Raw genomic sequence first — 25,334 nt, 5'->3', positions numbered from 1 at the left:
CGGCCCGGCCCCAGGCCCCTTCCCTGCAGACGCGCTGGCGCAGCCATGGGCCGGGGGCGCCGGCGGGAGAGCTGCGGGAGGAGGGGGAGCGGCCTCGCCCCCAGGCTCCGGCCCGGCCACGCAGGCTCTCCCTCCTCGGCGGCGCGGCGGGGTGAGAGCCGCTTCCCGGCCCCGACCCGGCCGGTCAGCCCTCCTCCTCGGGCGGCCAGGCGGCCGGCTCTGTGTCCGGGCTCGCACCCTGAACAGCAAGCACACGGATAAATAAATGCTTGCACTGTTACTCGGCCTCTCATCCTTCACGGATTTGTGCTCAGCCCCATTATTAGGACAGAGATTGTATCTTACACGTTTTTCTGCAGAAAGATTGCGTAAGTGCCCAAACTAAATTTTATTCAACTGAATCAATGTACCACCCACTTAAAACATAAATTTGATCAAGAAAATGTTTTTCCCAAGTGTGGGTTTATTTCAAAATTATAAAGATTTATATATTATTTTTATTACATATAATTAGCGATTTTTAGCTTATAAAAATTTTCACATTTAAAGTTTTTATTTTAAAAAGGTATTTTTAAAATGTAGACATTTTAAAACCACCAAAAAAGCTGAATATATCTTGCAGCATAGGTTCACCCTTAAATATACACATCTCAGATGCTGTTTAGAAAAGATTAAAAAACTGGCTAAAAATCATTTACAATTGGCAATGATTAAAATCTCCTTATCTCTGGAAGAGCATCTTAATGACACAAAATGAATTTAACGTCAGAAGCACTTAACAGTTTAATTAGCATGTAGTTTTTATCAGTATACAGAATGGTCTTAAATGGTCAGTGTAGTTGTTTTTTTGGAGTGATTACTGTATCAGGAAAAGTATACTTCACCAAAAACAGAACATCAGCTTTCAAATTGGTCTTTTCAAAGAGTTTCTGATTTTTAACTCAGCAAAGAAGAACAGCATTTAATTACCGCATCCCTGGTGAAAAAACAAAAGAGGAAAAACAATATAATAATCTGCCTCCAGAGTGAACTTGCAAAAAGATTCCTGCCGAGAGAGGAACACACGATCACCTTTTCCCATCAGAACTCAGTGGAACCCCCAGTACCTTTCCGTAATTAAAACTTTGTTGAATATCACTTGACATCAAGAACTGAGACATGGAAATAATTTGATAGTTGCTAAAATGGTATTTATTTATTTAGAAATCTTAAACAACATATGCTAATTTTATTATGAAGAAATAAATGTAAATACCAAAAACAGCAAAAGTATTTTTAAAAAGAAACAATGAACTGGATTTTAAAAAGCAGAATGTTTATAACTGTGTCCCTAAGAATTCCAAAAAAATTCATGAGAAAAACCTCATTTGCCTTTCACATTTCTCTTCACAACAGTTAGTTTGAACTGTTGTTATATTAATACGGACTGTTAAAGGTGAGCACCAACAAAACAGACTGGAGATGTACAGACAGACTGTATGCTGCTCTCAAGGGCAGGGTCCGACACTCCTGGGGAGGCTGGTCACTGTCCAGACGCCCTGCCCTGGCTGTGAGCTCCAGCTCTACGGCAGTGGACATCATTTTGGGGCACCTTTTCCCCTCGTTGAGAAACAGCAAGAGCTCTCCCAGCTAAGGTCCTGAGCACTGGCAAGTTACCTCTGTGCTCCTGTTCTAAGCCTGCTCTCCTTTAGTTGACCCTGCTTTGCTTTTCTCCTTTTAAGTGTTCATCAAAAAGAATCATCCATTTGAAACTGAATAAAAATAGAATTTCTATCAATTTCCTTCACTGTTCATATCAGGCATACAATTCTGCTGTTTTTCATACGCAACCTATGTTTCCAAATTTCACAAGGAAACAAAGCTGTGCCTCAACAGAATATTCCTCCAAATCGGTCAGATTTAAGACTGCAATTAAGTATTTGTTTTTTCCTCCACAATTAAATTAGTACATATCTCTGAAAAGATACAAGAAAACGGCAATTACCTCTTGACATACAGAATAAATATGTTTCTACTGGCTTAAAACAAACACTTCTATATCAGACTCATTTTTTCATTAACTTCCTTTTTTTTTAATATAGAATTTATTTTTGCTGAAGTCTCCATATCCTATTTACTGAATACTTGCAGTCGTGGAAGGATCTAGAATCTCTTGCCAAAATCCCCTAACTGCAAATGTTCAGGTGGTAAATCAGAAGTACATTCCCAGCCTACCTGTTACATCTGTTCAACATGTTTTTTTACTTGATATTGAAAGTTTCTATTCCACTCATTTAAAAAATAATTTCCTTTTGGGAAAAAAGTCAAAGTCAACCAAAAACAGCCTTTTAAATCATATTTTAATATGAAAATTACTAAAATTCACGTATCTGTGTAAAGAGAATTAGAGGAGCAGAAACAAGACAGAATTGAAACAAGCTCACCTTGCATACGGGATGTATGACAGACTATACCTGCAAGAAAAATTCAAGAACATTGAAACTAAATGATGGTTTCCTTTTTACCAGATGGCCATATTCTAACACCATAAAAAATGAAGCAGTAGACTATTGCACAGTGATTCTCAAAGTATGACCCCTGACGGCATACAGCATCACCGGGGAACTTGTTAAAAACGCAGATTCCTGGGCGCCCAACCTCCCGTCACCTCCTGAATGAGAAACTGCGTCTCAGTAAGCAATGTGCTTTTAACAAACTCTGATTCTGATGCCTGCTGAAGCCCGTTGTAATTAAAAGCCTGTTGTATTACCCCTTTCAAGTTATTTTTTAAAAATAAAAACTATAGGGCCTCCCTGGTGGCGCAAGTGGTTAAGAGTCCACCTGCCGATGCAGGGGATACGGGTTCGTGCCCCGGTCTGGGAGGATCCCATATGCCGCGGAGCGGCTGGGCCCGTGAGCCATGGCCGCTGGGCCTGTGCATCCGGAGCCTGTGCTCCGCAACGGGAGAGGCCACAACAGTGAGAGGCCCACATACCGCAAAAAGAAAAAAAATAAAAATAAATAAAAACTATAAAATAACAGAATAAACTGCACTCTCCTTCAGGGATAAAGCAATCATTAAGTACAGATTAGCAATAAAAAGCAACATATTAATAGAAAATAACAAAGATTTAAATTTTTCCACATTTCACTGAAAAAGAGTAAAACATCATAAGATTCTTTTGTAACACGTAGAGAATTGCATTTAACATCTGTTGACATTCCATCAGTGGAAAGGTAGAAACAGCACCAAAACAAAGACTGATCTCAGATTGGGTGATATCAAAAAGGAGAAATTTAGGGCTTCCCTGGTGGCGCAGTGGTTGAGAGTCCGCCTGCCAATGCGGGGCACACGGGTTCGTGCCCCGGTCCAGGAAGATCCCACATGCCGCAGAGCGGCTGGGCCCGTGAGCCATGGCCGCTGAGCCTGCGCGTCCAGAGCCTGTGCTCCGCAACGGGAGAGGCCACAGCAGTGAGAGGCCCGCATACCGCAAAAAAAAAAAAAAAAAAAAGAAGAGAAATTTAAAACAGCAAAGTCAGGAAGGGGTTTACTGACGATTGCAAGGAAGCAAACAAGACTGAGCTCTAAAGAAAAAGGAAGAACACTACTCGTAGAAATATTTTGTACGTGAAAAACACCTTTCTGGTCTGACGCGGGAGCGTGCAAGGAGGGCACATTCAATTCAATCATGTATTCGCTGGGCCCTCAGCCCAGGACCTGAACGTGGCCTGGGGAGGCAGCGATCAGGAAGGACGGCGTGACTGAACACTCGGAGGGGAGGACGCCGCAGGGAGAGGCAAGGGCAGAGCAGCCTCGCCGAGGAGTCGGCACCAGAATGAACTCACTTGGCGGGTGCTCGGCAATACCAGGCAAAGTGAGTGGTTCCCCGCCGTGCCCTCGGACTCCTCCTGTGACTCGGCCTGGACTTCAGGGTTCGTGTGGCACCACCTGCGTTTCCTAGCACTTCTCTTTCACACATTAGAGAAGAAGTGAACGCAGCCCTGTGTGCCTGGGCAAGCACAGCCCCCAACTCTCCTCAGCTCTCCCACATTTAGGCCCCCCAGGACACACCGCAGACCTCAGGCACCGGACCTCTCAGGAGGCCCTTCCCCTCCAAGGCACAGGCTTACCTGACCCGGTAAAATGCCAATGACCTTCCTAGGCTTACAGGCTCAGAACACAACGCGCGGCACTGCTTAGGAAATTTTAACTTTCTATCTAGTGTACGACTTACCAGGTCATTGACAAGAACTGCAATATGCAGAATAATAAAGCCAGCCCCTTCTTATGCCACTGACAACAGCAAAGACAAAGAAACAATGAGTTAAACATTTTTTAAAAAAATATTTTTCACAAGCAAGTTCAGCTCCTTCCCTTCAAAAATATAAACGATAGCTCCACTTATTTCACTAAATCCTAGTATGACAAATTTAAGTTTCAGTAGATCTGAGAATTCCATATCCATAAATTGTATCTTCTTTCTAGAATTCTCTGATTCCATTTATTCAAATGCTGCTAAGTATATGGCATTAAACATTAATGAAATAACTGCACAGGCCGAAAATATTAAATCTCTCTCATGTTAGGTCCTTTAAGTCAAGGTTAACCTTTCTAAAATACACATTGGTTATTAGATCTGTATCCTGTGTGGAATTTACGTATCTTTCTCATTCACACTTGTTCATTTTCTTGAGTTATTTTTTGAACTGAAACTGTATTTTATTGTGATCTTCTGGAATAATGTAAAATAAAGTTTCCATAGTTGTTTTAAAATGATCTATTTTTAGAATTTCTTGTCCATCTTTATTTTAAATTTTTATTTATTTACTTTTCACTTATTTTTAATCTACTGCTTATAAACAGACTGCTGGACCTTTCCAAACCAGAAATCAATTTTCCATAGGGATATGCGAAGATTGTTTAGGAAAATTCTTTTAAGTTATCACTGAGAAATGAGGTATTAAGTGCTTTCTTGCATAACTAAAGTCCGGTCCTTAAATCATCAAAATTAAAAGCAGAACATTTTTGATGAACGTTTCTGCAGTGTGTCGTATGCCACCCCGTCTTCTTTAAGGTGCGCAGTGTTCCTGGGAGCTCAAGGACCTCCTCAGACCCCTCTGGAGGTAGATAAGGGACAATAAGCAAATGCAATGAAGAATCAGGCGCATCAACGAATAAACCAAATTGTAATAAAGTAACTTCTCTGAAGGCTAATGGGGAGCCGTTCACCTCATCCGTAAGTGGGGCAAGAATAATTTAAGTCCTTTTGTCCCTCTGTGTTAATTTGTTTGGGTTTGTTTTCTGGCCCTTTCTCCTCACTGTGTGGACACCCTGATGCTCACGATGCACTCCCCATCCTAGAGCCACAGCACAGCGAGGCTATCAGCACAGCACACAGAGCACACAGACCCTCAGCGAGGGCCTCTTACGGCCCCGGGCCTGAGGGAGGGGCCAGTCTGGCCTGGAAGCAAGCACGAGCTCACTTCTGTCTGTTGTAGGTGGCAGAATCCACTGCAAGCCTAGCCACTAACTAGGTTTTAGGGACACCCAGTCTTTGGTGGGTTTTAAGAAACCAGACTTTGAGCTCCTTGGAGATGATGGTGCAATGACACTCTACCTGGTGAGGGGCCACACAGTTAGTAGAAAGCAGATACGACTGAGGTAACTTACCCAAAGAGCAGCACACAGGGTAAGTATGAAACACAACTACAGGAAAGGAAAGAAAAATGGTCAATTTGAGCCTTTTCCAAAGCGTAACAAAAATGCATACACTGTTCTGCATTCAGTTTGCACGATAACACACTAGAGAACAAAATTCATGAGACCGTTTACTCTAGTTGTCCTTATATATTCCCTGAATATTATTTTAAAGTCTGTGACTGCTGCAATATTCCTTGGCAAACTGAAAGCACATAATAAATCACTGTTGACTAAGCCAACAGAGAGACTGTTTCAAGAATGAGTGACAGTGACAGCAGCTGGTGTTACGGATTTATGAATGCCTGCACTACCGTGTACTCATTCAAGCCGCCACCACGGGACTCAGTACAACCGCTCCTGTACAGGAAGTTCTGCTTAACTTAGCTTTACATAGGAACCTGTTAGAATGATTTCACACAGAGAGACTGCACTGTCATTCCACAGCCATGTCCCCCAGAGGAGGCAGGGGAGAGACAAGGAGAGGCAGGGAAAGCAGTGGGGACAGGCGCGGAGATGGAGGCCTAGGTATTTGTGCAACAGTCCAACAGGGGAGCGACAAAGGCCAGGTGACAGGCCATCAAAATTAAGCCAACTCGCCCTGAGAAGCCTCATATGGACCCAGAAGTGACCCGTCTTCCAGGCCCACCCTCCAGAAAGCACACACAGGGGTCCATTAAGGTGCTCCATGGGGCCTGAAAATGAAATACATGCAGCTCTCATTTTCACGTGCAATACACACAGCTACACTGTTAGAATCCACAAAAGCAAACAGGAGGATTCACCCAGCCAGTCATTTTAGGTAATGCTACATAATCCAAACTCTTTAAACACACGGCCTGAAGAATGTGACTGGCATATTCAACAAGAGAATTATAACATTAGTACCTCACAAAGTAATGCAAAAAGAAAAAAAAACTCAAAAAAAGTTTTTTTAAAGTATCATTATTTACTTACAAGCATAACAATCGTTGCAAGCAATCTCGTTGTTTCAAACATTTTCTTCAGTTGTTTCATGGGTCCCATTAAAAAGCACGTACTATTTGAAACAAATAAAAGAAATGAGAGAGGGAGCTATTAACTTGTCTGGCTACGTAAAAATAAGTACTTTTAAGAAAAGAAATCCTATGTTAGTTTAATTAGAAAATCTCACTAAGTCTGTTGCATTTTTCCTTAACATTAGAAGGAAACGTTAATCCTTCTGTCTTCTGTGACACAGGAACGCCTCTCACGAATCACTCACAGCGCCGGTGAGCGCGACCGCTGAGGCCGGCCCAGGCTGCGGTCTGAGGAGGGGCATCGGGGCGAGCCCAGGAGAGCTGACTGAGCTTGGCCACGGCTCACGCCCCCTGCACTGGGCAGCACCTCTGATGCAGAACGTCCCTGAAGAGGCAGGAGCTCACCTCTGAAAGCTGAGAGCTCGTAAATGTGACAGCTACACTAACAGACATCAACTCCCCCAGAGAGGCCCCCGAGGACCCCAGGGGGGACTCCCCGAATGCCCAGTGCACAGTCCTCGGAGTCACTGCCACTGTGTGGCCCCGTCCAACTCCTGGGCCTGGCACTGCCACCCCCGATCTGCTTCCACCGCTGGTCGGCTGAGCATCTGATGGTCCCCTCGCCAAGGCAGCTATAAGCCGGGACTCTGGGGGGCTGTCGGGTGGGAACCAGGCCTGGTCACCTCACTAGGCACCTCCCCGGGGAGTGACCCCCCTGCCCCGTGCTACTACACCCTGCTATAAGATGGGGTGATAACAGTGCCCACCTCACAAATGGGGTGACAGACACAGAACACTTAGGATAGTGCCTGGCACACAGTAAGAACCTCCAAATGCTGGCTACTCTCACCATGAACACTCTATTAGGGCAGCTGGCACACAGCAGGAGTCTAAGTATCTATTAAATGAATGTAAATTTTGAATTCACAGTATGTATAGATCTACAGAAATATATCCTATTAAAAAAGAAAATTTTGATAATGATAGCAAATGAAATATTCTGAGAAGCCAAACTTCTTTACATACCTGGCTAAGGCAGCAATATTTCCAAGTGTATAAAACACTGCAAAAAGCTTTATGCCACCAGGAAGCCACAGCAATCCAGTTCCCTGAGTTAAGATATTATAGTTATTTAAAAGTAATTTTAACATTGTAATAGATTAAAATATAAATGTGCTACTATAATAGTAATAATAGAATATATATAATATTATAAAGGTTATGTATAAATGTATTAATATATAGTCTCTATATAGTTTATTAAAAAGTAGTTAATTTTCAATGTTATTTGCTAATTTGAATCTTCTGCCTATTTGCATATAAGTATATATAAATGAGCCATTACCTAACTTCCTTTATACATTTAAGTAAATCTCACTCTACTTAAGTATTCTTTCTATAAATGGCAAGTCAAAAATCTAACTCACATCTAAATCACTGACTGCAACTCTCCTAATACACACTGATCTTTCTTAAATGAAATTATTTTAACAATCCATAAACCCCCCAAAATATTAATCTCTGCATCTTTTTACTGATCTCTACCCCTTTATTTCAGGGGACTAAATAGGTCCCATCAGAACAGTCCAGCTAAAGTGGACTGCTTGTTGGGACTAAATGGAATGATCAGTCTCACACAAAAGAGAAATCACGAAGCAACGTATAGCCTTAACGCACAAGAACAGAGAAGAGGACGCCACTGGCAAAGCATATGGCAAACCACTTCAGCCTGGTGTGGAAACCGAGGGACGAGGCGTCCAGGACCTGAGGAGAGAAGGGGAATTGGAACGTGTTTTAAGATCACCACTTGCCAATGTGATGCTTTCTACTACATGAAAGCAAAGCTTCATGTTAACATAGACAGTGAATCTGTTTTACTTTGCACGTTGTACTGTTAAGAACATTACGATTCCAGGGCCGTGAAGGGGAATATCAACAGGTCTGGGCATGAGCCAGTCCTGAGGAGTCACTGTGAACTCTGCCAGGTGCGATAACAGCAGTACTGTCACACGGTTTTAGACAAAAGCTCGCACCGGTTAGGGACAGGAGAAGCACTGACGTGGACGAAATGACATAAGCTATGAGATGCCTTACAAAGTACTCATCGATTGAAAAGCAGGGGAAAGATGAAACAAGACGGGCAAAATGTTGACAGGTGTTGAGGTGGACTCATGGACACACACCTTCTCCCAACATCTCTATGCCCGAGGACGTCTCGGCAAAGCCCCTACATGCAGAGCCTGACACGGGGACTGTTCTGCCGGAACCTCTCTCTGGGGGTGGGGGGAGCCCTCAGGCAAGGGAAGGAAGCTGGACGGAGAAGGGGAGGGACCAGCGAGGCCCTGCTTGCAGCTGGAGCTCAGGGAGCACCGCAGCTCACCATCTGTGCCGCTTGAGGCCAGGCCGCCCTTCGGGAACCCCCTCCCAGCAGCTGGTCGCTGGCTGCAGGCTGCGGGCGGAGGGCCCAGGCTGCTGCAGGAGCTACAGCGTGAGCACAAGAGGACAGCTGTGAGCTGCAGGGCGGTGGGCACGGGCGCCCGGTGACTGCGACCTGGGGAGCCCCCGCAGCGTCTACCACGGGGCACATCTGACAACCGCAGCTACAAGTCACGGAAGCCCTGGCGTCCTCACAACCGTTATTAGAAACGCACTTTGGAACGCGCGTGAATTAACTGCAGGGGGACCACATCCCCGCATGTCACGCGGACTCCAACCAGATTATACGGGGCCGCACTCCACACACGTCACACGATGATGTGGCACACAGTAACGATTAAGCACACAGTTACACAGTGTAACTGAAGTACTGATAATATTATTATATTATTTAAATATTGCATTACTTTCAGCTGTACAGCACAGTGATTCAATATTTTTATGAATTATATTCCCTTTAAGGTTACTACAAAATAATGGGGATTTTTCCCTGCGCTGTACAATACATCTCAGCTGCTTAGCTACTTTATACACACCAGTTTGTATCTCTTAATCCCCCCTCCTATACTGCCCCTCCCCCTTCTCTCCCCATTGGTAAACACTAGTTTGTTCTCCATACCTGTGAGTCTGCTTCTGTTCTGTTATACACGTTTTATTTTTTAGATTCCACACATAAGCAATAACATACACAACTTGTCTTTCTCTTCATTAAGCTTAATACTCTCTAGGTCCATCTACACTGTTGCGAATGTAAGTACACATGTACATTACTAAGGACACCATTAAAACTCATTTCCCCAACAAGGCTGAAGAAGTATCAACAACAGATGTCTCAAGAAACTAGAAATATACAATAAGGATTTATATTCCAAAATTATTATTAACTTGCATTATCATATACTTAAAAGACCACATGCTTATAATGTATTTTCAAGAATAATGATGCAAAAATACAAAGTTTTATATACAAAAGCTCAAAATTCCTTACCTCAATAGATTGATCTGTGAATCCTTATGTAGCATGAAAAGTAGATAAAAACAACTAAAGATTCTGTCAATGTAACATCCATCACTTTTGAACACATTTTAAATATTTTTAAAAATCTGCTTTAATCCACAGACATTCTTGTTTCCAGCAATGTCATCTGTTTATACTAAAACTGATCACTGTATTTTAAACAAAGAATGATCCTGCCTATAAAAACATCTAAATTTCATTTTTATCTGATCACGTAGAATACACAGAACAGAATAAACCCTGAAGACTGCATATCGCACAGGGTATGATCTACTGGTTTGTAAAAAAGTAGAAACAGTATCCTAAGTAAGCAGGGTTTCTAAGTGGTCAGTGCGAATACATGACGATGTGAGGACTTAATGAGAGTGGAAGAAGCATCTGTTTTTATTTCCTTTTACAAGTTTCAATCACCCCATTGTTCTTAAGTTCAACTCAGTATTAAGCAGAGTCATCTGTATAACAGTAGATATTTTTCCTCTCATTACCATCAGCCAAGTGATCTTTAAATCGAAACATGTAACAAATTCTTTCCATTTGTAAGTTTGGAATATTTGATCCACAAGCAAATGACCTGTCGCAAGCCCTTCAGATTGTCCAGGATACAGAAACAAATCACAGATTCCCTAACTCCCAATTGGGAAAATGATACAGTGCCCACCATGCAAGAAAACCAGGCACTTCCCTGTCCATAAGGGAGACGGAGGGAGCCCTGACCCTGCAGACCCGCGTTAGCATGAGCTTGTAGGTGTGACGTGCGTGTCCAACGGGATCAGGAAGGACCCCACCAAACCCAGCAACTATTTTGATCTCGTAAATTTAATATTAGCAAAGAAATACACATTGAAATTGCCACCAGTTATTTTACTTATTTGTTATCAAAGGAAGAGGAAGCAAAGAATAAACCTTGTGAGAGCAGGGGCGACTCTCCCATTCTCCGGTGCCCTCTTCCTGCTGCAATAAATCAACCTCACCTAGAACTAGAACTTATTAAAAAAAAAAAAAAAAAGTTGGAAACAATGGAGGAAAACGTCTTCACCGCACCAACATTACAGGTGAAGGAATGAACCCATGGCACAGACACGAGCTGCCTTCCTAGGGGATGGAGAAGCCGGGAGGAGAAGGACACCATCACAGGGGAACAGCGCGGGCACCTGGGCCTGGCTCCCGGGCCACCACCACTCGGATAAAGGGAACCACCACATACACTGAATTCCTAGAACTGCTCCTCCAGAGACAATGGTGGACAATGGGATAAAGACGAGCAGACAGCGAGCACAGAAGCAGGCGCCTATGGCCCTCTCCAGTGCGGTCCTGACCCCACCTCCTCAGGGGTCCCCTCCCCTTACCCAGAGGCTCCTCATCGCCGTCACCTACCACTCTCCCAGGCATCCTCTCTCACTCAGGAGCCCGACCACAGGTCCTGCCCCAGATCCTAGCAGAGTCTTGAGTGTTTTCTACATCCATGTGGACAGCCCAGGCTTTTTCTCACTCTCTCCTCTCCGACGGCCTCTGCTCTCCCCTCCACTCAGAGACCCAGGGACTCGCACTCCCCGAAATCACTCCATCTCCAAGTCCAGGCCACATGCTCCCCAGCTGCGACATCCTCCCCAGGGCACTGATTCAAGGGCTCCTGCCTCGACGCTTCGCAGGCTCTCGGGCCCCTTTATCCCCTCCTTTACTTCAATAAAAAAGCGAAAGTTCCCTTTCTGATCCATCACCAGCAAAACCCTGGCATGACTCAAGACCTCCTTCCTATTCCTCTGGGTGGAGTCACACGGCAGGACATGGCATCCTAACCAGGTCATCACCAACTTCAAGGGGCCCTGGGCACTGCCTGCCAGGCATCCCAAGTGCACTGTTGTTTAAGTTGACCTGCCTTCTCACTGTCACCCACCGACCCTGCCAATCCACCTCCATTTCAACCCTCCAGTCCCCGCCCTGGCACCTCCCCAGTCAGCAGACACACTTCCTCTCTTTCCCACAGAAAATGGAAGCCCCGTGGGGATGCCCTGCACTGCTGGCTGTTGCCAAACGCCAAGCTCACCTTGGGAACACTCACCCTCCCTTCCTGGCCCCGGACCACCGCACAGGGGCAAAGGCCAACGTGTCCGCCCTGCTTTAGAGGCCAAGCCCTCTGACGTCCCAGGGAACTGACACGGCTGGCTTTTCTCCCCGTGTACAACAGGGAACCACGTTCTTGCAGAGACCCCCTTCCATCAACCTGTGAACATGCGTACGCCTCTTCCATCTTAAACAGACAAAAAGCCTGACTTCACCCTCCAGCCTCTGCTCAGTCATTCACTGATTCACTCAACAAATACCTACTGGGTGCTCCTGGGTGCTAAATGCCAGGTGAGGGCCTGGTTCTTGGTTAAAAGGCGCGGGGGTGGGGGTGGGGCTTCCCTGGTGGCGCAGTGGTTGAGAGTCCGCCTGCCGATGCAGGGGACACGGGTCCGTGCCCCTGTCCGGGAAGATCCCACATGCCAAGGAGCGGCTGGGCCTGTGAGCCATGGCCGCTGAGACTGCGCGTCCGGAGCCTGTGCTCCGCAACGGGAGAGGCCACAGCAGTGAAAGGCCCGCGTACCGCAAAAAAAAAAAAAAAAAAAAGGCGCGTGGGGAAGCTGCCGGGCCCACAGCCCAAGAGGAGCTGCAGGCAAGGACAGCTGCTGGCCCTGCCCTTTCACCTCCCTGCACCCCCAGCCCCGAGGCTCTTTGTCTGAGGCCCTTAGGAGAGCTCCCTGTCCAACAGGGGACACGCTCCTCCTGACTCATCCCCCTCGGCCCTTCCGCTCGCCCTCCTCCCCTGACCTCAGAGTCCATAAAACTGCCTGACCCCAGGCCTTCGCTGCCCCATCAGACCCCAGATCACTGCCCGTCCCTGGTTTTAGCCCCGGGCTGGTTACATCGCAGGAAGTGATCTGCGGCTGAATTAGCCCCTTCATTTGTGGCTCTGCTTGAGCTGCTGAGCTAGTCTCTGCCAGGACCTGGCCCTCTCCAGGTTCCCTCAGTCTCCTGAGCTCCTCACTGAAAGCTCCAGAGGTCAAACCCTGGGCCTTCTCCCTTTTCTACTTACTCACAATCCCTTCGTTATCTCAAGTACTTCCTCCCATGAACTCTAGAATCTGCACTCAGATGCTAGCTGGCATCTCACTCAACATCCAGATGACCCCCCAACGTGCGCCTTCCACGTCCCAGTCAAGGGCGACTCCATCTCTCCAGTGGCTCAGGTCAAAACCAGAGGCACCCGGGCCCCTCCAGCAGCACTCTCACACCCAACCCGTCAGCTCCGCACTCGGACCATTTACAGAGCCTGGCCACTCTCACTTTAAACCACCGTCACTCCCACCTCCCTGACCCAGGTCCCTTCCCAGGACCACTACCCTAGTCCTCTGACCAGGCTCCAGCTGCCACTCTTGCCCCTGCAGTCTGTTCTCCACAGACCAGCCAGGGCGACCCTTTAAAGTCCAAGGCAGTCACATGCCCGCTCTGCTCAAAACCCAACGGCTCCTCAGCACGCTCAGAGTAAAGGCTAAAGTCCTTACTGTCCTGCAAGATCCCACGTGACCTGGAGCCCACCTCCTACCCTCCCACTTCCCCAGCCCTTGTCTCCAGACACCCTGGCCTCTTTACGGCCTTGAACATGCTGAGCACTGTTCTCAGGATGTATATTTGCAGGAGCTGTAAGATATTTACTTGTACGAGTTACCCAGACATCCCAGTGCTCTTCAGATCTATGCCGTTAACGTCACCCTAACAGAGACATCTTCCCTGACCATCCAACACAACAAGATGATCCCAACCTCATCCACCTGCTTTACCTTCTTCCATGGCACTTATCATTGGCTGACATATTTTTATATTTACTTGTTTATTAACTGTTTTCCCCAATTAAAATGTAAGTTCCATGTAGGGGAGGCCTTTGTTTTGGTCACTGTTATAACACCAGCATCTTGAACAGAGCCAAACATATGCAGGCACCAAAATATTTGTTGACTGAATAAATGATCACCTCCTCTGAACTCACTGCACTTGTCCATTCCAGTCAATCACTCCAATCTTTGGTCAATGACTTCTCTACATAATTTTTCTTCCCTCTAGAGAGTGGGCTCAAGAGAAGTGGCACCATCACCTTCATGACCCCAAGGTTTAGAGCAGCTCAGTCTAACAGGACTTCCTGCAATGGAATGCCCCAAGCATGTACTGTCCTATGCATCAGCCACTAACTTACTTGCCCACCCAGCACCTAAAATGTGGCTGGTATGGCTGAGAAAGGAATTTTAAATTTTATTTAACTTAAATTTAAATAGCCACATGTCGCTAGGGCTACTGTTTGTATAGCACAGACCTAGAACATAATGTGAAGCACAAAACAGTGGTTTAATAAATGAGCTGGGGGCTTCCCTCGTGGCGCAGTGGTTAAGAATCCGCCTGCCAATGCAGGGGACACGGGTTCGATCCCTGGTCCGGGAAGATCCCACATGCCACGGGGCAACTAAGCCTGTGTGCCACAACTACTGAGCCTGCGCTCTAGAACCTGTGAGCCACAACTACTGAGCCCACGAGCCACAAACACTGAGCCCGCACACCACAACTACTGAGCCCACGTGCCACAACTATTGAAGCCTGCGCGCCTAGAGCCCGTGCTCCGCAACAAGAGAAACCACAGCAATGAGAAGCCCACACACGGCAAAGAGGAGTAGCCCTCCTCGCCACAACCAGAGAAAGCCCGCGCACAGCAAATAAGACCCCATGCAGCCAAAAATAAAATAAAATAAATAAATTTATTTAAAAATTAAAATAAATAAATAAATGAGCTGGGTAAGCCATTGCTGCCTAATGGACGTTTCTCATATTATCATTTATGGGTTCTTGTATTACCATTACGATTTGCCAAACTGGTTAGAGTTCACTTAGAGCAGATGCCTGGCTTTCAGTCTCTGAACCCTCACAGACTAGTCCAGAATCCTGTTCACAAGAGGTGCTGTTTATAACAAGGAAGGAAGTTAGGACAAGAGAAGGGACAAATAAAAGGTCCTTATGTAATACCGTTTCATTTTAAAAGTTCCACTTCTGTGACAGGCAGGCAAGAATTTGTCTGCATGCAAATAACAAAGATACTTACAAAGCAGTTCCTGCTGCACTATTTTTATTCCTCCTTTTAAAGGAAGTAACCGTTATCAGTCTCGTGGGTAAAGTACGAAGACAAGGTTTTTTTTAAAAAAACCGCGTATGAGGGTTCAACAGACAACTTTCAATTCAGTATTATTTCACTTCTCAATGACCTGTGTTTTTTTCTTTTCTCCCTCCAGTCTCCCTCCTTCCAAAAAACATACACACACTCACTTAATTCCAGGGTCTAACGGATGCAACGAAGCTTTAAGATTTCAGCTTATGCAGCTGGCAGGACGAGTACCCGCACACCTACTGCGCTACCAGCCCGAGTTCAGAGTCTACACCAGGCGCAGAAAACCAAGCGGAGGCTGGGGGAGAGCAGCGTGGAGGCAGATGGGTTATTTGGGAAAGGAAGACAGGCAGCGAAGTACATTCCTGAGAGTCGCAAGGCCAAATGTGAGCGGGGGGGAGTCTCAAAGTGAGCTTCTGCAGACTACACGGAAACCTGGAAAGCGCCCCAAGTTCTTCTCGGGAGGACCGTGGCACCCTCCCGCATCACCTCCGCAGGTAAAAGCGGCCCGCTGCCCACGCTCCGCGGCCCCGCCCCAACACACGTTCAACCCGGAAGCAGGCTCCCTACCTGTGCAGTCAGGCCCTGCTCCTCGTCGTCCTGGCCGCTCAGGACTCGCCGCAGCTTCTCCATGGCCCTGCTCCCGGGCCGCAACGGCCCTTCTCGCCCTCCGAGAAACCCGGAACCGGAAACTCTTGGGGTCGACAGGAAGTCCGGGTATCCCGCTTCCGGCGCGTCGGCGCGTCGGCGCGGCCCTTGCGCCCCCGTAGCAGCGTGCGCATGCGCGTCGGGTTCCGCCGCCGGCCTGTGTGGGCCCTGTGGCCGAGGGCGTCCGCGTTGCGCTCGCATCCCGCCGGCCTGCGGGGCGGAAGCTGTCAGGGAAGGACGCGGAGAGTCGCGGTCACTCGCGCTCGGGTTCAGCAGTCGCTGCCTCCCATCTCCGGGAGTCGGGACCCAGAGGTGCGCACAGCCGTTGCTTGTTGGATGAATAGACCCACGAACGCGGATCCTCACGAGTGTCCTTGAAGCCGCGTGCCTTGGGCCCACGTCCAGGCCTAAGGACCCTGACTCCAGTGCCGGGACTAGAAGTCTAGGTCTGCAGACTCAGGTCCAGTACTGAGGCCCCGTGCCCTAGACCGGCTTCCAGGCCCGACAGAAGAAGGCTGGGGGCCCTTGTGCCAATACTGGCAGGGATTCCGTTCTAAACTGCCGTCCTCCGAGTATCTCCGCTCGAAGGGAGTCCGGGGACAAGGGGCAGGCTTTGGGCGCTGGTGGTGTAACAGGGAAGAGCTAAATCCGACTCCCTGTTCCCGTCTGTTTCTTTGATTTCAGCCTTTGCTTTTCGTCGCTTTTGTTGGTGTAATCATACACATATATAATGGCCTGCCCCAGGGAACCCTGCCCCTCTGCCTGGATGTTACACTAAAGCGCCTCTCTTCGTTTCCCAGGGAGACAGTCTCACCCTGCCCACCTGTGGATGGCTGCCAAAAAGAAAAAAAAAAAGACATTAACACATCCCCTCACCCAGGCTGGCAGTTCCAAGGAATGTTTGCAAAACGTACGGCCTTTTTACTTTACTTCCTCGTCTCTAACCCCTTTCTGTGCTATAAAAGAAACTGGCATCCAAACCCCGATAAGGTGGTTTATCGGAGACACTAGTCTGCCATCTTCTCCGTCTGCCGGTAGTGACTTCTTTTCTCTCTTATTCCCTACCTTGCTAAGGAGAGATGAGAAACTAGGGCTTCCTGTATAGTGTGAATTCCAGAGAATCCTGGAGCTTTCCATAAATACACTCCTGCTTTCCAGTTTGGTGTGATCGTGATGAAATGCCTACTGTTTTGTTTTATTACATTACCTACTCCGTTCCTTCCCTAAAATGTGACAATTAAAAGGTGGAGCCCCAAAGGCTTTTATTGCCCATCCTTACTGCCTTCAGTAGAATTTATCTAATCACAATGAGATAGAAAACACATGGTAAGACCCCTAGAGAAACAGATGATACACTTGCTCTGATAAAACAGTCCAATGTTCAGCATCTTTTAGGTGGAAAATACTTACATTTGACCTATTTATACTGAAGTGTGAGATCCTATTCTTTTGTCCTTAACTTAAAAAGATCAGAAAATAGAGCAGAAAAATGCTATGAAATAATAAACCTGTGTGCTTCTATAATAAGAGTACATCTATACAGTCTCTAAATTTTTTCCTTTTGAAGTATAGTAACTTTAGTTTTGCGTATGCAAAAAGATGAAATAAACTCATACCTCTACTAATGGGGAGAAAGCTTTCCAAGGATATGTGAAGTTGAGCCATGGAATTTGCCAGTGTCCAATTGTGTTTAACCTAAAAAGGGCAGTTTCATAATTTTCAACCTGTACTTGGGTGTAAGAAATTTTACTTAGAAAAGAATATTGAAGAATTAAGAATGTGATTTGGGCCTTTTCACTTCTCATGCCCTATGAGCCAAGCTTAGTTTTCTAAAAAATACCACATAAAATTCATTGAAGTCATAACCCAATGGAGATAATTGAATAAGAGTCTAGGCTCCATAGTCAGACTGCCTGGGTTAGAATCCTGGCTCCCCCATTTTGTAGCTGTGTGGTTTGGGGCAAGTCAACCTAAACTCCTGTTTCACTTTCTGATATGTGAAAATAAAGGTGATAATAGTCCCTATCTTGCAGGGTTGTTATGAGGATTAAATAAAATAATACATCAATCGACCCTAATTATTCAGGGGTTCTATATTACAAATTCACCTACTTGCCAAAATTTATTTGTAACCCCGAGATCAATACTTGCAGGCACTTTCGCAGTCACTCAGGACATGTGCAGAACAGTGAAAAGTTAGTCACCCAACACTCACCATCACGGCTGGGGTGGAACAAGGCTGTGATGTGCCTTCTTGTTTCAGCTCATACTGCAAACAGGCGCCATTCTTGCGGTCTGCTTACTGCTACATTTTTTCACATACTTGTGCCTTTTCTTGGTGATCTCACTGTTTAAAATAGCCCCCAAGCCTAGCGCTGAAGTGCTGTCTAGTGTCCTAAGCACAAGAAGGCTTATGGAAAAAAAATATGTGTTAGAGAAGCTTCATTCAGGCTGTTACATGCTGATGTCTGTGAGTTCCACATTAATGAATAATACATACCGAATACGAAGTTTTTAAACAGAATCACTTCAGACAAGGTTATGGGTTGATCAGTTGAGGAACGCGCAGTCAGAGGCTCGCAGGACCTTGACCTGTGTCTGCAGGAGTGGGGCCTCAGTCTTCGTAAACCAGTGTTTGCAGTGACTTTATCAAACGTAACCTGCAGATGACAAGGATCAACTATAGGTGTAAGCACAGGGCCTACCACATGCTAAGTGTTGAACAAATGCTGGGTTTTGTGATTCTAACCATTACTGTTGTTTCATCGTGTCTAATGTCTGCTCTGGGTCCCTGTCTCCCTTCCCATCTGTGGAAGGAAAATCTAAACGGAGTCATTATTGCTCAGAGAGCTCTGTGACCTGGAACCAGGAAGCCACGGAGGAAGGTGACGTGCATGCCTCAGCCTGGATGGAATCTGACCTTTTGACCTGATGAAGTTGTCCAGAGCACCTGCCAGAAACACAAGATACTTATCGGACCCTTACCCTAAAATAACTTGAGACAGTCTATCTACTTATTGGACCCCTTCCCTAAAACAACTGATGATTCCTTAAGGACAAATCTTCTCTCACTTGCGACTGTCAGTCACGGTTCTTGCCAGACAACCTTTAACAGCCTCCTGGCTTGTTTTCTTTTTTCCTGGCTTTGTGTCTTCAGATGCCCCTGACCCTTTCTCTTCCTTGGAACACTCCTTTGGGGTTGCCCTGAATCTGTCTCCCAAATTGCAATTCTTAGGACCCCAAATAGCCTCTTCCTATTTGCAGCCTCCTGCATGTTTTTTTTTTTTGGCTGACACATCCTAGTGAACAGACTGTAAGGAAGCCCGTGCCCAGAATCCTAGAACAAAAGCCGGGAGCTTCCTACTTCCTTCCTCTTCCTGCTTCCCAGCCACAGAGCTTTCCAGAGGCAATGGCCTATCCAAACACGAGGCAGCCGGACAAGCAGGAGGCGGTTCCAAGTGGTGAGACGCAAAGCTTGAGAACATGTTTCCTGGGCCCCGAGACGAGAGTCCCCGCTTCCTTCCAGGCTTCCCGAGGGGGTCTCCGCTCCTGCGATCGGTCCCTCCTCCCTCCACCCACCCGCCCTCTGTCCCTTGACCAGCCCGCAGGGGAGCCCGAGTGAAGGAAGCAACAAGTTCCAGCAGAGCCCCCGGTCAGGGACGCTGAGGTCCCCCCTGGGAGACGTGTGGTCCATTCCGGAGGCCACTCCATCCCACCTCAAGACCTCTGCCCCCAAGGGACCCCACCCCACAGCTGACTGTGGTGAAAGAGGCTGGGTTCCCAGAGGGGCCTTAGGAGAGAGGTACCACCTGATGAGCCTCTGCGGGAACCCTTCCCCATGGAAACATTTTAAGCATTTTGAAACAAAGACAATACAAAACATCTCAAGTTTCCTATTCCCATTTCTTAAGTTTCATACAGTACTTTGTAGAAAGATGTATCAGACACTCCAGTGACAATTCAGGTAGGAAATTACACTTGACTCTCAGCCCCTGAGCGGCTAGAAGGGCCTTAGAGAGAGTGCAGCAGCCATGAGTTGGGATAGAGCTGGTGACAGTTCATCACTGGCCCTTTACTCTGTTCCATAAGCTTGCCTTAATCCCTTCTCTGGACATGATAGCAAAGCTTGGCACAAAATGGAACGCAATAGCTTTTCTTCCTTGAGGACTGAGGCCCCAGAATGCTTTGTGAGTGAACCAAGTTGGTTGCCCGTTAAGGCCGTGAGGCTGCCCCAGGCAGAGGGTGGGGACCAGCTGTCATTGTGCAGGGGTGGGGATGGAGAGACCTTCATTCCTTTCTGCCTCCCGACCACATCCCTGGAAACAAAGCGGAGCGCCCTGACAAGCGCTGCCATAAGAGCGACACAAAGTGTCCCACTGGAACAGGAGGTGGGCACCGTCGCCACGCTCCCGGGTCAGCAGGGACCCTGAGATGGTCGCCAGACTGCTCCCGCACCCAGGGAAAGGCAGACGGGCGGGCAGACAAACAGCATGTGGTTTGACAACGCCACGGTCCCAGAACACACACGGCACAGAAGTGGCCGACATCAGCTCCAACCAATCCGTCATCTGGCCCCGCAGCCGGCCGTTCTCCACACGTGGCGTGGAGGTCATTGTAAATCTATTCATCTCACTCCTCTGCTGAAAAACCTCCAAGGACTCCACTCCAGCCTCAGAGTAAAAGGCGCTATCGTGATAATAAAGGGCAGGATAGGTTAGAGTAACGCACAGAGCTGGTCCTGACCCAGCCCCGGCTCCTCTCTCCGGCCTCACACATCACCACATCTTTCTTTCCACAACACATACAGGGGCACACGTACGTGCATGCCTTCACGCACACCATGTAAGCACACGTGGAGACCCACATGTTTAGCCAGGCCTCTGTGCTCAGAGTCTGCGGCATCCGGCCTGTTCTCGTTGCTTGAAATCTTGCTCCCCGTGTCCCCCAATGCCCACCCCCAGCTCCTCCAAACTTCCTTTCTTGGCCAATGCCCACTTGACCTCTGGGTCTCCTCCTCAGGGAAGCCCTCCCAGACCTTTTACGACGTGGCCAGCGGCCCGAGCCCAGCGCCCTCCTCATGCTCTGTCCATCCCTAAACAGGGTCACCAGTCTCTCCCCAAATTTGCCTGGCCGAGGTCGGTCATCCCACTAGACTGCCTCGTGTCCAGACCCCACCCCGTGATAGAAGCTCAGAGGATGTTTATAGAATGAATACATGGGTAACAATAACGAGAGCATATTTAAAGAACCTGAGACATAATTTGCCTCAATACGACGTCTGAAGGTAATTGTAGGGGAGAAGGTAAATCTAGGTGTCAATAAAGGAACAGTTATGTGTTGAGCATGTCCTGTGTGTAGCTGTCCCTTCAGCGGGCTGGTGAGGTCTAGAAAGATACAGCTGAGCATTCAAACGGCCAAGATAAGCCAGGCATTGCTTCCACCGCGGGCGCTCACAGGCCCTCATGCCACTACTGAGGAGGAGAGGGTCCGAACCTTCGCCATGTGTGGGCTAAATGGTGTGCAGTGTGCCTTGACCCTCAGGCTCCCTTCTCACACACCGAGCTGCGTGAGCCACTGGGTGCTGAGTGAAGGGTGTGTCCGCCAAAGATCTGCTCTTTCGGAAAATATCCTGCTGCTTAATTTTGCTCAAATGTGTTATTCCAAAGAAAGACACAGAGGTGATTCTTTTTATGATTATCTGTTGGGCATTATGTCTTTCCAGGGGAGAAACGTTTTTTTGTTTGTTTTTCTTAAGATTTTTTGATGTGAACCATTTTTAAAGTCTTTATTGAATTTGTTACAATATTACTTATTTTTTTTTAATGTTTTGGCTTTTTTGGGCCTGAGGCATGTGGGATCTTAGCTCCCCAACCAGAGATCAAACCTGCACCTCCTGTATTGAAAGGCAAAGTCTTAACCACCGGACATCCAGGGAATTCCCCAGGGGAGAAGTTTTTATATCTCAAACCCCTTGACGAGAGAAAATGCCGCCCCCAAATCCTGTTTCCTGAGAGAGAGCAGAGAGCCTGGTAGGTAAGAACAGAACTCTGCTCTTTCTGTCTTTCTGTCAACAGGTGGTGGTGTCAGCCATAAAATCCCTGCTGAGGTCACAGCTCTGCTGTAAATGGAGCTTCCAGTCACCCTATTAATGTCCATTTGAGGTCTTCAGGAGGCTCCTTTACTAGTCCCTCAAAGCAAGGGACCCTCTCACGACTTTGAATGAATGAACCAGCTATAAACAAGTTTTGGATGTTGCTTGCTTAAAAGCAAAGGTAAATCCAGCATTTTGATAATTTATTTCTCCCACTCCATTTGCTATATCCCTACTAGATGATGGAAACATGACTGCAGTATTACACGAATGGTTAAAATATGTTCCCATGGTAACTGCGACCAGGATGCAATCTATAGAAAAAGAGTGTGTATCAGTGCAACTAAATTACAGTCCAATTAAAAATAACACAATCTGCCTTTTAAGGAATTAGTAGATTAACGTGCATTTGTTGTGTACTTGTTATTTTGTTCAGAGAAGAAAAAGATACTATCTCACCCTTAAAGAAGTTACAAATTAATTTTTGAAATGATATTTAATCAGAAATGAACAAAAGCGAGACATCACAAGGTGAATTTTAACTTTGGACGTTCATGGTCCCTGAAGGCAGCACCTGGGACCATTTTGGAAGTGTAGAGCCTCAGGCCCTGGAGTGAGGGCTTCCTGCTACCGGGCCCCTCTGTGATGAATATGCACAGTGAAGTGTGCAAGCACTGGCCTCCACTAGGGAAACAGGGAGATCCCGAGGCAGCTTTATTCAGGAGGCAGATTTGGAGGGATACTTGGTTTAAAAACAAGGATTTGCTGCCGAATTCCAGAGACCTTACTTCCCAAATCTGTATCGATTCCGTTCTTCTTTCTCCATCTCAACTCTCTGCAGAGCCCAAGCCTCGGCCCCCCTCGGCGGGCATCCCTTCTCCTGCTCTGATGCGGCTCCCATCCCGCTGACCAGTGAAACGCAGATGACAGTACCTCGGCTTTCACACCTGCGTGGGGCTCCCTTACACACAGGTCAGGTCCTTACCACCTGCCCCGACTGGGTTCCCACGGAGACAGCACGGCAGGTGTCTGTGTGCAGGACACAGGACCAGCCCCGGCAGGGGCGTGACAGGAGCAGGTGTGCACCCAGACGATGGCATAGAGTCTAGGCAGAGGCTTCGAGCCCATCCCGTGAGGCAACCCATCGTGAGGGCAAAGGTCCAGGCCTCCACTTCTGCATCCACCTGTCACTGGACAGGAGCTGCCCCTGGGGACGGACGTGACCTGGTGTGAGGCGGCCATTCTCCAAGAAGGACTCAGCCAACACTCGAGTGGCTTCACCGAGGTTACGTGTGAGAGGGGCGGTCAGCCTGGGAACCGAAGGCAGAAGGCGGTTAAGGGGTAGATTTGTTTTTGCATCAATTTCATTGTTAATCACTCTTGCAGAAGGGTTGGTTACAAACAAACAAAAAAATAAAAGTTGTACAATCTAAAGCACTTTTTTCAGACAGTCTTGGCCCTGCCTGAACTGGCCCAGACGCTGAATCTGAGAAACGTGTGAGCTTTTTGTCCTAGGTTTTCATGTATATGTTAGGAGGTGAAAGGGAGATTCTAATAAGGAGGATGTATGTGTTTTTAAAAGTGTTGTTATATTCCTTACAACAAACATTAGCTGAACACAAATCACAACTCCATGACCTCAGGGTTTGAATCTTGTGAGGCCACAAGGGGGCGTAATTTGGCCACAAAAGAGTCTCAAGCCTGGAGAGAGCCAAGGAGGGCAAAGCCGCTTTGGGAACCACCTGCGTCCGGGAGGAGAAGCAGGTGCCTGCGGTTTCCACCTTCTCCCTCAGGTGCTCCTTGCTCCCCAAAGTGGGGGAGAGCAGAGTCTCTTCCAGCCCAGCCCAGTGACTGTGTCCCTGGGGCATCACAGCTTAACACAGGAAGAGCAGTGTCCTCCCTGCAGACAGGTGGAGGGCATAGGAGATCTTAATGATTTGTGTATTTTATTGAAAACCCCAAATATTTAATGGGCTGCTAAAACTGACAACGACATACAAATTCCTCCCTCCTCACCACCCCCACCCCGGCCCTTCTCTTTCTTTCTTTCTAGCTCATATTTAGGAGCCTCCATCCCCTTTATTTCTTTTGGCCTTGATCTTGCACCTCTGCCTGGGGACCAGCTCACAAGTGCCAGTGTAAACAGGGGAAAGCACAGAGGGTTAGGCCTGCGCCTAGGAAGGCAGCTCTGTGCTCCAGGCTTTCTGGAAGGACTTCCTCTCGTACTGGTTGTATTGCTTCCACAGGATGAAAATTATTTTCTCTGACTGCTGTGTGTTATCTGAGTTCCAGTTAGGAAAACTCCAGCTGGATGGCAGATGCCTGTACTCTTATGGAACTTGAGCTGAGATCAGGTAAAATAAGACAAACATCTTTGCTGCTGCGACTACCGGCAATTAACACGTCAGAACTTGTCTTAGGTGAACGTTCCACGGTTACTGGGGACTGAGGTTGACCATGTTGCTTAGTGGTTGGGTGGTGGGTTCTGGTCTTAAAGACCTAGGTTCAAACCCTGAGCCCCTTGCTGGGTGCCTGATCTCAGACAAGCTATCTAACCTCTTTGTGTCCAGTCTCTATCTGTGGAAGAGGGAACACGGTGGTATGTAAAGTACCCAGAGCATCTTAAGTGCTTCCTATACACTTGTTATTATAATGTCACAATTTTTATAGTAGCTCATCTTTGTCCTTCAGGAGTCTCCTTTCAGAATAACTTTAGACTTGAAAAAATATTGCAAGCATAGTAGAGTTTGCTCATACCCTTCACCTAATTCTGCCTAATGTTGACATCTTACATCACCAGACCGCAGGGATAAAACCAGGAAATTAATGTGGATGCAATACCATTAACTAAGCTGTAGACTCTATTGGCGTTTCTCCAACTGTCCCCCTAATGTGCTTCTTTGTGTCCAGGACCCAGTCCCAATGGGCTCAGCGGCCACGACTCCTCAGCCCCTAGCGGGTCTGCAGGCTTCCTTCCTCTTTCACAACCTGAGCACTTTGGGAGATTCCTGGCAAGTGATTCTGTAGAATGTCCTTTGCTTTGGGCTAATCTGATATTTCCTCACAATTACACTGAGCTTACGTGTTTTGGGGCAGGAATACCGCAGAATTCTCAGTGCATCCTGTCAGGAAAGACGTGTGTTGATATGTCTTATTACAGACACAGTCTGTCCTCCGTATCCGTGGGTTCCGAATCTGGTGGATTCAACCGACTGAGGTTGAATGAGAACATTAAAAATAAATTTTTCCAGAAAGTTCCAAGAAGCAAACCTTGAGTTTCAGGT

At 47.2% G+C, this 25,334-nt stretch overlaps 1 protein-coding gene across 2 annotated transcripts; it reads right to left on the bottom strand.

The window, feature by feature from the left end:
- Positions 1-758: 758 nt before the first annotated feature.
- Positions 759-15,985, bottom strand: SFT2D1 (SFT2 domain containing 1). Of its 2 annotated transcripts, XM_060115275.1 has the most exons (8): positions 15,882-15,985; positions 8,353-8,439; positions 7,702-7,784; positions 6,635-6,716; positions 5,651-5,686; positions 4,215-4,273; positions 2,424-2,453; positions 759-976 (listed from the first exon to the last, which is right to left on the bottom strand). In XM_060115275.1, the coding sequence occupies exons 1-8, from the start codon at positions 15,942-15,944 to the stop codon at positions 937-939; spliced, it is 480 nt and encodes a 159-aa protein (XP_059971258.1). In that variant the 5' UTR covers positions 15,945-15,985; the 3' UTR covers positions 759-936. The 2 variants fall into 2 exon arrangements, with proteins under 2 accessions (XP_059971258.1, XP_059971260.1); XM_060115277.1 differs by lacking the exon at positions 8,353-8,439.
- Between the last annotated feature and the right edge of the window lie 9,349 nt (positions 15,986-25,334).

This window comes from Mesoplodon densirostris, chromosome 12 (assembly GCF_025265405.1).
Source record: "Mesoplodon densirostris isolate mMesDen1 chromosome 12, mMesDen1 primary haplotype, whole genome shotgun sequence".
Taxonomy (NCBI): domain Eukaryota; kingdom Metazoa; phylum Chordata; class Mammalia; order Artiodactyla; family Ziphiidae; genus Mesoplodon; species Mesoplodon densirostris.
This window is presented reverse-complemented; position numbering and strand designations above follow the sequence as displayed.